Below are 11,371 nucleotides of genomic sequence, written 5' to 3'. Positions count from 1 at the left end.
TTTCATTAGGGGTTTCAAAATGGTGATATTAATTGAACATCCTGCTTCTGTGTTTACCAACTGGAGTCATCTGTAAAGAAGGACTCTTCATTGTATATGTTTTAAGTAACCTAATGTATATTTCATTCATACAGGAAAGGCAGAGTAAGTGCTTGATTCTTTCCCTTTATTTTGCAGTTTTCACAATAGTGGGTTGGGACTCCAGCAAGTTTTTTGTTTGGTTATTTTGTTTTTGTATAATTAAAAATTCAAAGTTTAAAAAATATATTTGATATGTTTCAGTCCATTGCAGTCATTAATCCTTTGGGTGCTAAAATTGTCCCATTTTGGGGCAATGGGAGCTCTTCAGATTGACTTCTCTCCCTTTTGACAGGACCCCATTTGGCTTTGAAAACTTCCTTGTATTTCAGGATGAAATGTCTCAAAGTTACCTTGTACTTATCTTGCAGCAGACATGGAATCAGTCATTTCTCTGAATGGCTCTGGTTCCTTTTATTGGGAAATGATATTCATAAGGTAGAATTTGCATGCCAGGGCATCATTGATACTGGGTTGTTCTTGCTTTGAAATCTTTTCAATGGACAGAGTAAGGGAAAAATATAAAAATATGTTTTAAAAATCCTCCAAATCAGGTTATACTGATATTTCCATTTTAAATAGAAGAATACAGGATGGTTGTAATTTTACTTACTCTGAAAAGCTTGGCTCCGAATGACATAAAATATTATGTATTTGCTTTATCTTACAGTATATCTATGACAGCATCAAAATAACAATACTTATTCCTGTTAAAATAGGTCTCCTAAATGCAGTTTCTGATTTCTTTGTGGCTACTTCCTCTCAGTACTATGAAGAAAATCAAATAGGCAAGGGAGATGGAGAGTTAGAAAAAGGTGATGAAGGAAAACTTTCATGAGAATTCAGATAAACTCCAGGCTGGCAGCTTCCAAAAGAGCAGGAAAGAAAGTTCTTTTGTTATTACAACTGATGGAGAAGTGAGGGAGTACATATACAGATGACAGTGGCCTTAAAGAAGGGGCTGCTACAGTTGCACGAGGAGATTGGGGGCGGTAGAGTGTTGGAGGAAATGGCACATCTGAGTGGACACATACCTCCAAGACCCAAAGAGGGTGGTTTTCCTGCCCTCCTCACTTTCTAGTACCAAAGGGAAAGCCCTGGAGTCCAGGAAGTGAAGCATTGAGGAGAAAGGACTGCCCAGCAAAAGTCATGGACCAAGGGATCCAGTTGCTGTCAGAGATGGACGCCTCAACTCCTTTCTTCTCCCATCCTGGAATCTACTGTCAGCTTTTCTTACAATGAAGAGTAGGCTCTGTAGGGAGGCTGTAGTGATGCCTGCTGGGGCATGGAGCAGGGAAGAGATGAGGAACCTTCTCTCAGCACCTACTGAAGCATTCTCTCCCCTGACTGTGCTGCACCCCTGCCCCCACCACGAGCTGTGATTCCATGCATTGGGTTGTGCTGGGGAGTCTAGCCAATGCAGCCTGAATCCATGTTGTATGGCTCACAAGTGATCATCCTGGATCACAGTGGATTCAGATAAGGTGAACTATGGATATGACCTCTACCTGGCAAAAAGTTCTTCTATTTGAGGGTGTTATTAAAAAGATGTATTCCCTATATTTTCCAGATACATGGACTCCATACTGGAGAAGGCGACTGTCCAGCCTCCTTAGGAGTCAAATTCAGTATCTACTGACCATTGGTACTGCTGAGTCCTTCCTTGCCTCAAAAACAAGTCAATGCTGTTGCAAAAGAAATCTATTTCTTTCTTTTTTATTTTTAATTTTTAACACATTTATTGTGGTATGGTTCCTGTACAATAAACACCACATATTTAAGATGTACACTTTGATAAATTTTGATAGATGTATGCACCACTGAACCCACTACCACAATCCAGATAGCTAACAAAAATCTATTTCTTCTTATTCAGTCCTCAATGGGTAAAGGAATGCAATCCAAACGTTTTATTCTCATGGGCCTTAAATCTAGAGATAGAATCTTTTTTCCCTCAGTATCAAAGAGTGTAACCACATTTCGTCTATGTCCTACAATTCCGACATCATCAGGGGACATCCTTTCTCTTTTGAAATAACATTTTAATGATGAAAGTAATGCATATTCAACATCAATAATTGTAGGAAGTACACACTAATAAGAAATGCAGTTTACTTGAGTTAACACCAACTTGATATAACCAATGTTACTATTGTAGCATTGGTCCCTCGATTACTTCTCTGTCTCTGTCTCTCCAATTGTCTGTCTCTGTTTCTTTGTCACTCTGTCTCTTTCTCGGCTGCACTTGTTTTATAATTTGGTGTACAAAATTAGTTTAGTTAAAAATGCAGATGTTACTTTGAGCTCCACACCTTAAGCGTTTTTGTAATAAACTTTTTATTTTAGAATAGTTTCAGATTTACAAAAAGCTGTGAATACAATACAGAGAGGTCCTGTATACCTTACACACCCATTTCCCCTATTATTAATACCTCACATTTGTTACATTTGTCACAATTAAAGAGCCAGTATAAACATATTATTATTAAACTATTTCATACTTCATTTAGATTTCCTTACCTTTTACCCAATATTCTTTTTTTCTGTCCCAGAATCTCATCCACAGTACCACTTTACATTCAGTCGTTATGTCTCCTTGGCTCCTCTTGGCTAACACAGTTTGTCAGATTTTCCTTGTTTTGATGACCTTGAAATTTCGAGGAGCTCTTCTCAAGGGTATTTTGTAGATGGCCACAGCTGGGCTTTGTCTAGTGTTTTCTCAGGATTACTTTGGGGTTATGGCGTTTGGGAGGAAAATCACTAAGGAGAAGCGCTGTTCTCACTACATCCTATCCGGGGTACCTGCTGTCAGCATGTCATCACTGTTGCTGTTACCCTTGGTTACCTGGCTGAGGATGTGTTTGATAGATTTCTCTACTGTAAAGTTACTCATTTACTCACTTTTTATGCTTTACTCTTAGGAAGTCACTATGCACAGCCCACAGTTGGGGGGAGAAGTTATTCATCCTTTCTTTGATTTGGGAGCATCTCTGTCACTGAACAGAATTCTTCTTCATGAGAATTTTCAATCATCCCTTGTTAATTAGCTTATTCAATCACTTATCATGTTATTCTGGGCCATGAATATTATTTTATGCTTTGGAGTATAATCCAATACATTATCTATCTATCTATCTATCTATCTATCTATCTATCTATCTACCTACCTATCAATCTATCTACCTATCTATCTACCTACCTATCTATCTATCTATGACTCAAATTGTTCCAATTTGTCTACTATCAGCTCTTTCAGTGGGTTTTTTGAGTATTTCCTTATTTTTTAGCACTCAAAGATGCTCTAGGATCATCTTATATGTATATTCCACCCTTTTCCTAGAATCAGTCATCTCTCCTTCATTTCTAAGTAGGAAACTCATTCCTAAAGGTGTTAGACAGGGTTCTTCAGAGAAATAGCCTGGGATCAGAGAATGGACCAAACAGAGACTGGAAACAATGCCTGGCTCTCAGAAAGAAGTTGACCTGCATCCTGAGTGTTCCATTACCCATTTGTCAAAGCCAAAATGGGCCAGGGCACACATGAGGGAGGATGCAGGACCATTTCTTGAGCAACATGGACTCAACTTCCTTGAGTCTATGTGAGAGGCTTGTGGTGTACAAAGGAGGGCATTTCCTTTCTTATTTTGCCTCCACACTTCAAAAAATCAGCACCTGCATTTTGTGCCTGAGTCTTTAGATCCTGAATTTGACCAATGTATCCAATTTTTCCCTGTTGAAAGATTATGGGATTCACATCCATGAAGTACAACTTCCTGCGTTTTACTCTTTCTGCAGGATACATCTCTAGAGGCATAATTCCAGTTCAGGAGTATGTTCATTGTAATTATTCCTGATACATATGATGAGACCAGTTTCTTGGTCATGAGGCAATTTTAAGTATCAATCAAATATCTTACTGTGTAGCAATGTTCTTCTGATATAATTGGACTGTAGTATGGTTTTCTAGGGATTATGTTTCACCCCTGGGGCAGGAAAAGGCAGAGTCTAGAGACCAAGTCAGAGATACTAAACAGCTCAGACCTGATACCGGCGGTAAAAGCAGCCTTTACCATGATGACGGACCAGATTCTTCCCACTCCATTTGCCAAACTGACCTAGGAGAATTCCTGAACATCAGAATGCCAAACTACTGTCTGTTAGAGTTCCCTAAAGGAGAGATGTGAAGCACTGGGGGGTGGGGAGCATCCTTCATTCCTAAAAAGGCATTTGTCAGGTGAAAACTTCAAGAACCAATGGCAACAAAGCAAGGCAATCCGAAACCATGCATTATATTATAAATCTGCTTTATTTAGCAATTAGAATTGAGCAAAGAGATGAGGAAACATCACAGGGATACAGACCCTGCACATCAGAGAACTAGTCACTGTGCTTTCATGATCACTGCAAAGAAGAACCCAACCCTGCAAGAGGCAGAACTCCTGAACCAGTGGAAAGCAAGGGGGACTTGCCCTGTTCTGGAGTAGGACCCCGGCAATGACCTTCCCGATGGTGAGTTTGGGAACCTCAGGTGGAGCAGGTATTGGCAGAGAGATGAGGGCACTCAGAACTTTCAGTTCTAATTCAAGAAGGAAGAGAAGAAGGAAGCAGGAGAGAGAAAGCAACTGGAGGAGAGGGCAGCTGAGGGGCCCAGAGACACTGTGGGACCAAGGCTGAAGGAAGGGCTTCAGTGCCTGTAGCTCTTCTTGCTGGAGGAGGTGGTGGTGTATTTGATGGTGGAGCTGCTGCCCCCGGCAGAGCTGAGGCCACTTCCCAAGGCTCTGCCACTGCCAGAACTGAAGCCACCTCCAAGGCTGTGACCGCCGCTGCTGTAGGAGTAGCCACTGCCTCCGCCCAGGCTGAAGCCACCGCTGCCACCGCTGGCACCGCCATAGCCGCTGGAGACGGTGGACTGCACCACGGCTGTGGAGGGAGGGGGACAAGGTCACAATGAGACATGGTGACTCGTTCTGCCAGACTGAGTCCAGTCAGAAGAGCACAAGGGCAAGGGAGGGAGGCAAGCAAAGGTACTTACAGATGTTGACTGGTCCAACGCCTTCCCCACTCAGCCTAGGAGAGAGGAGACACGGCCATCATGAGACCTCAGAGAGCCACAGCTGGACCAGGGTGGGAAGCCTCCCCGTGAGGAGAGTCCATGGGGAAAGTGCCTTTCAAGTGGTTTTCTGAGGGGAGCATTCTGGCCACAACTAGAGCCCCTGAAACGTGAGCTCATTGGCTGGACATCTTGGAGCTGGACCCAGATGCTGGGGGAGGTTGTGAGGTACTCACCTGCACTCCTCGCCCTCCAGCAGCTTCCTGTAGGTGGCGATCTCCACGTCCAGGGCCAGCTTGACGTTCATCAGCTCCTGGTACTCCTTCAGCAGCCGGGCCATGTCCTGTTTGGCCTTCTGGAGGGCGTCCTCCAGGTCGACCAGCTTGTTCTTGGCGTCCTTGAGGGCCAGCTCCCCACGCTGCTCAGCGTCAGCGATGGCGGACTGCAGGTTGGCGCACTGGAAGGGGAAGGTGGGCAGATGAACTTGCAACCTGATCCCCAGGGGAGACTAACCATGGTTCTCCTTTCCGAGTGAGGAAGAGTTCTAGAGCCCAGATTTCATGGGAAAGGCACTCTGACAATTTTGTCCAGAATTTTTCCATTCTGCAAATCTTATCTAGTCTAGGATCCACTTGGAAAACCTATGCACTTTGTGTTAACCACCCTGAGTGAGAACTGGGCTGGCAGAACCTGGAGATACTACAGCAGACACAAGACCAGGGGACATCAGAAGAAACGGACCAATGGGCTTGTTTTGAATGTTGATTTTTGGATACGTTCACGTGGATGCATACTGAATTAAACAAATCAAAGACATTCTGGTGAGGTGATTTCACATTAAACTGCTGAGACCTTGCCTTTGTTCCACCTCACATTTTTGGACAAGATTCATTTGTTCTGTCTTTTCTGTTTCTTTTTCACATTAACTGAGCAGATTTGCAACAATCTTTCTCACACTCTCTGTCCTGCCTTTTCTTTACCAAGTTGTGTCTTAATTCCCAGAGCAATCATTCCTTTTATGTAATCTCTTCTCCACGCCTCTAGACCATATTTTTACATCGCTGACTGTTGGAATTGGTCCTGTTGTAAGTTTATTTCATGCTCCTGGGCTGGGATCCATCTCTCTAACCTGTAGGAACGCACTAAGGGTAGGAACTGCATGTCCTCCCCTCCCTGCTGTCCCCTCTGCACACAGGAACTTCCCAAATGATGGTTGATGACTGCCTTGTCGCCTGGGAAGGGAAGATGTGTTTCTCCTCCATGGTCCCCACCATACCTGCTTCTTGACGTGGTCGATCTCAGATCTCAGCCTCTGGACCATGCGGTTGATCTCAGAGATCTCCTGCCTGGTGTTGCGCAGGTCGTCCCCGTGTCTGCCTGCCGTCACCTGCAGCTCCTCATACTATAAACCAGAGGGAGAGAAGGGGGTGTACGTTGGCTTCATGTGACAATGACGACTGTCACACTCATCAAGCATTTAACAAACTGAAACTAATGGTTTCTCCACAAGGTATTTTCCCATTATTGAAGGTACAAGGTCTTTGATACTGTACACCCATCACAGATCACCCTGGTTGGGACCACTGACTGCCTGGTTCCCTTCAGGACCAGCTATGTTCTGTACGGTTTCTGAGAACAAGCATCAGGGTGAAGCTGAAGCAAAGAGCACGAGGTCCTTATGTGCAGTAGCTTTCGTCCTTCATCAGGTTCTTGACTTACTAGAGTCGGACATAAATACTGTAAAGGGCTACTCTGTTAATGCAGGGGACACATTCTGTGAAAGGACTCCAGCTTCCTAGAAATAGATTTCCCCAGTGATGTCTGTAGCTTTGCTGGTGTTCAGGGAAAACGCACGAGGGATTCTTCATTTGCCGCCCCCACACTGCTCACCTTCGACTGGTACCAGGACTCAGCCTCAGCCCGGCTCCTTTGAGCAATCTCCTCGTATTGGGCCTTGACTTCGCTGATGATGCTGTCCAGGTCCAGGCTGCGGTTGTTGTCCATGGAGAGGACCACAGAAGTGTCTGAGATGTGGGTTTGCATCTGAGCCAGTTCCTGCAGAACATGAGGTCGTCAGACCATCTTTTCCTGCGATGTTTACAGACGTACCCAAGCCCAAGATTTCCACCCTTTGCACAATCTTATACCAGTGAATAAAATAGGGTGAAGAAGATGCTTACTGCTTCATAAAAGGCTCTTAGGAAGTTGATCTCATCTGTGAGGTTATCTGCCTTGGCTTGTAGTTCAACCTTGTTCATGTAGGCAGCATCCACATCCTGGAGAATAAGCCAGCAGACTACAGTCAGATGAGCCTCCTTCCCAGTCTGCACCACCTTTCAGTCTCCCTACTTACACCTTTCTCAGATATGGGCAGGAACCCAGGGTCCTCTCCTAAAAGAATTATGAGCCCCTGATCTTACTCAGCTCACCTTTTTCAGTTTCACAAATTCATTCTCTGCTGCTGTGCGCTTGTTGATTTCATCTTCATACCTGGAATTAGAAAGGATAAAACATAATCAGCCAGTCGAGAAAGGGATACACACAAAGCAGCCTGGGATCCCAACTTTTCATAATGAGATATCCAAATGGAGCGTTCCTGCCAGTGTGCCTAAAAGATGTATTTTGTGGTCTCTAAATTGTTTACTTCTTTTCTCTCCTCATCAGCCTACAAGACCCTTTTGTTCTGGGGGGTTTGTGTTTAGGCAAGAACTGTGATTTCATTTCCGTGGTCATGGTTTACTAGCAATCATGCCCTCATCTGGACCTGCTCTTCCAATGGACTTGAAGTGTGGGCTTCAGGAAACGGAGCCCATTTCTCTCTTTTAACTCACTTGTTCTTGAAGTCCTCCACCTGGTCCTGCATGCTCCTCAGCTCCGAGTCCAGGCGGCCTCTCTCCCCCAGGATGCTGTCCAGCTGCCTCCTGAGGTTGTTGATGTACTGCTCAAACAGAGGCTCCAGGTTCTGCCTCACGGTCTTGGTGCCCTGTTCCTGCAGCAGGGTCCACTTGGTGTCCAGGACCTTGTTCTGCTGCTCCAGGAACCGCACCTGGAGGAAGACAAGATGGTTATTTTCCAGATGAAGAAGGGAGACAGAGATGTGAGTTGACAGGTCCCCAAGCAGATGTGGGTGGTCCCCATGGTACTGGGTGACTCCAGTGCATGTACAGAGGCTCAGGGTGACGGTTCTGCTCCCCCAAACCCTTTTCCTTTACAGCACACAGATCTCACCAACCAAATTCGCCATGGAACTCTGAGCTATTCCCTCCCACTAAATGATGGAACTTGTCAGTGAGTAACTTTCAACATTTGTTCTCTCTTCCTCTTGATAAGCAAAATGCAAATGTTTTTAAAATAGTGTTTTCTGGTATGTACAAGGAGTATTTTTTTTCAAGAGAATACCTCAGTTAAATTGATGTCAATTGTTTAGAATCTTATTATTCACTTTTAATCCTATTAATGATTGGAGTTCATCAAACTTCCCATTCAGTGCATATGTCTCCTCTAATCAAAATCCCTTCATGGTCATGATCTGGTTCTACAAGTTGAATATTTCTATGGACTTATGTGCTTGTTTCTGAGTCTTAATTCCTAATCCAGCTGCTATTTCCTTTTCTGTTGTATTTTCTAACCTCACCTCACTCCCTGGAGTTCTAAAACATTTTCCATTGTAATTCCCTTTTTAATTTCTTAAACCCCACAGAAGTTCATGCTAACCCATTCAATTCTCATTCCCTTTTCTTTGGGTCAAGGTTATCAACAGTTGAGAATTCTTTCTGGCAGGAATGAGAGACATGGGAGGGATCAGTAGTTCTAAATGATTTCAGTCAACTTCTGCCTGTGGTCCACATGGAGCCAGCCCTGCATCCCACTGGGGAGCTAGCCTGAGTCCCCTCCTCCCTCTCTCCCACATCTCCCCCCCCCCCCAGATAGGGCATTTCTTGGTTCCCTAGTTTGGGGAGTCTGAAATCCCAGTGGAGGGAAAGTGCTCCTGGCTCACCTTGTCGATGAAGGAGGCAAACTTGTTGTTGAGGGTCTTGATCTGCTCCCGCTCCTCAGTTCTCACTCTCTGGATGGTGGGGTCGATTTCCAGGTTCAGAGGAGTGAGGAGACTCTGGTTGACGGTGACCTCTTGGATGCCTCCAGGGGGGCACACAGGGAAGCCAGCGCCCCCATAGCCACCAGCAAAGCCAGCTCCACCACCGAGCCCAGCTGCACCACCAAAACTGTATCCACTCCCAACTCCACCTCCAAAGCCAAAGCCAAAGCCACCTCCGTATCTGCTGCCGTATCCACCACTGATGGAGATCCTCTTGGTGCCCCCCAGGTTATAGAGGCTGCGGCTGCCAAAGCCAGCCCCTCCACACACTCCAGCCAGGCCACCACCGCCCCTGGAGCGGGACACCGACACGCTGCTGAAGCCAGAGCGGCAGACCCCAGGGACTCGGGCTGAGCCGGCGCTGAAGCCCCGGCGGCTGGTGCTTTGGCTCCTCACGGTGGATCTGCAAGACATGGTTCTGAAGACGAGAAGGCTGAGGAAGATGTGAGAGGCTGGAAGGTAGAGCTGAGAGGAGCAGATGTGTGCAGGGAGCTTCCAGGTAACCGCTTATATACAGAGAAAAGGGGCTGGGCTCAGTCCTGGAAGGTGAGCTTGCAGGTTGGGAAGGGCTAGGCTTTACAAACAGTGAGATCACATCTGGATTATTAGAAAAGTTATGAAATATGAAGATGGCATTTTTGGCTCCATTAGTCAGGGAAAATTTCTCTTGCCTTCCAGCTTTTACTGATCTCAGTACAATGAGACTATTCTCAATTCATGAGAGAGCAATTAGTCATCGTCTCAGACAAAGGTCCCACAGGTTACACTGGTGTGTGTAGCTGCTCCAAGACTCTCCTCTCCACCTGGTGTTTCTTCCAGCTGCAATACTGGAGTTGAAAATAATCCATTTCATGTGTCTCAGCCCAAGATTATTAGTCTTCTTCATAGATAACGAAATTGAAATATGACTTTTTCTTTCATTTAAATTTCACACAGGTAGATGAGGATAGCAACATAATGGGCCTCTGTGTACCTATCACTGAGCTTTATAAACATCACCTTCTCATGGTCAGCCTTATTTCTTCTATACTCCCACCCATTTCCCTGTTGACCCTAAGATATTTGAAAGCAAATCCCAGAGATCATATTATTTCATTGGTATATAGTTTTATATTTGTGTTTAAATGACAGACTTAAAAAATTAACCAAAATACATTTTTATGTCTGAAATTTTTATGTGCTCATTTACATCAGGAAGTGTCTGTTAAATCTGCAAATAAAGCTGTTTGTGTTTTTTTGTATTTTATATTTTGGTCACACACATTAGGATCCAAGTAAGTGCCTATATGTATGGTATTTGGGTAATACGTCTTTTAAATACTATGTCTTTAAAGTCATTTAAATCCTTTAATCCATCATCACTTTTTTCTTTGGTTTTTATTTGTGAAAAAAAACCAGGTTATTTGTCCCACAAAGTTGTCAACTTGGAGTTTTCTAATTCCATAGTCACTGATGCTTGTTTATGTGTGTGTGTATGAGAGAGAGTGAGAGAGAGATGGGGGCGGATATATGTAGAGAGCCAGTCCACATTGTTGAAACATATATATTTTATGCATATACATATTAATAAAACACAAACATGTATTCTCTTTTGCAATTATACCTGTGGTAGATTTACACTGTCTCCCAACATCTGTGTTTTCTCTTCATATTGTGTAACACTCTATGATCGCAGTTTCGTAACTGCTGTTTTCTCCAGTTTTGCTTGTGTCCCTGGTTGTGATCAGCAATATTTCCCCCTCAATGTAACTTTTAGGTGTACAGCAAAATGATTCGGTTATACATATACATACATATATATTTTTTCTTTTCAGATTCTTTTCCATTATATGTTATTACAAGAAATTGAATGTAGTTCCCTGTGCTCTACAGTAGGTCCTTGTTGTTTATCTATTTTATGTATAGTAATGTGTATCTGTTAATCCCAAACCACTAATTTATCCCTCCCTTTCCCCTTTAATAACCATAGTTTGTTTTCTATGTCTGTGAGTCTATTTTGATTTGTAAATAGAATTGTATCCTTTTTTTTTTCAGATTCCATATATCAGTGATATTATATGATATTTGTCTTTCTCTGTTTGACTTACTTCACTTAATATGATTGTCTCTGGGTCCATCCATGTTGCTGAAAATGGCATTATTTCATT

At 43.8% G+C, this 11,371-nt stretch overlaps 1 protein-coding gene across 1 annotated transcript; it reads right to left on the bottom strand.

Annotated features, from left to right (window-relative positions):
- Positions 1-4,365: 4,365 nt before the first annotated feature.
- Positions 4,366-9,724, bottom strand: LOC141579376 (keratin, type II cytoskeletal 6A-like). Its single transcript, XM_074374825.1, has 9 exons — positions 9,126-9,724; positions 7,960-8,174; positions 7,558-7,618; positions 7,309-7,404; positions 7,019-7,183; positions 6,405-6,530; positions 5,365-5,585; positions 5,111-5,145; positions 4,366-4,998 (listed from the first exon to the last, which is right to left on the bottom strand). Exons 1-9 carry the CDS (start codon positions 9,636-9,638, stop codon positions 4,763-4,765), a joined length of 1,668 nt encoding a protein of 555 aa, XP_074230926.1. The 5' UTR covers positions 9,639-9,724; the 3' UTR covers positions 4,366-4,762.
- Positions 9,725-11,371: the final 1,647 nt, after the last annotated feature.

This window comes from Camelus bactrianus, chromosome 12 (genome assembly GCF_048773025.1).
Source record: "Camelus bactrianus isolate YW-2024 breed Bactrian camel chromosome 12, ASM4877302v1, whole genome shotgun sequence".
Lineage (NCBI taxonomy): Eukaryota > Metazoa > Chordata > Mammalia > Artiodactyla > Camelidae > Camelus > Camelus bactrianus.
Note: the sequence above shows the minus strand (reverse complement) of the source record. Positions and strands in the feature narration are given on the sequence as shown.

Coding starts and splice junctions, on each gene's coding strand:
- LOC141579376 (XM_074374825.1), bottom strand. CDS start 9,638: ATGTCTTGCAGATCCACCGTGAGGAGCCAAAGCACCAGCCGCCGGGGC. Junction 7,405..7,557: donor AATTTGTGAAACTGAAAAAG/GTGAGCTGAGTA, acceptor CTTATTCTCCAG/GATGTGGATGCTGCCTACAT. Junction 6,531..7,018: donor AGTCCTGGTACCAGTCGAAG/GTGAGCAGTGTG, acceptor TCTGGTTTATAG/TATGAGGAGCTGCAGGTGAC.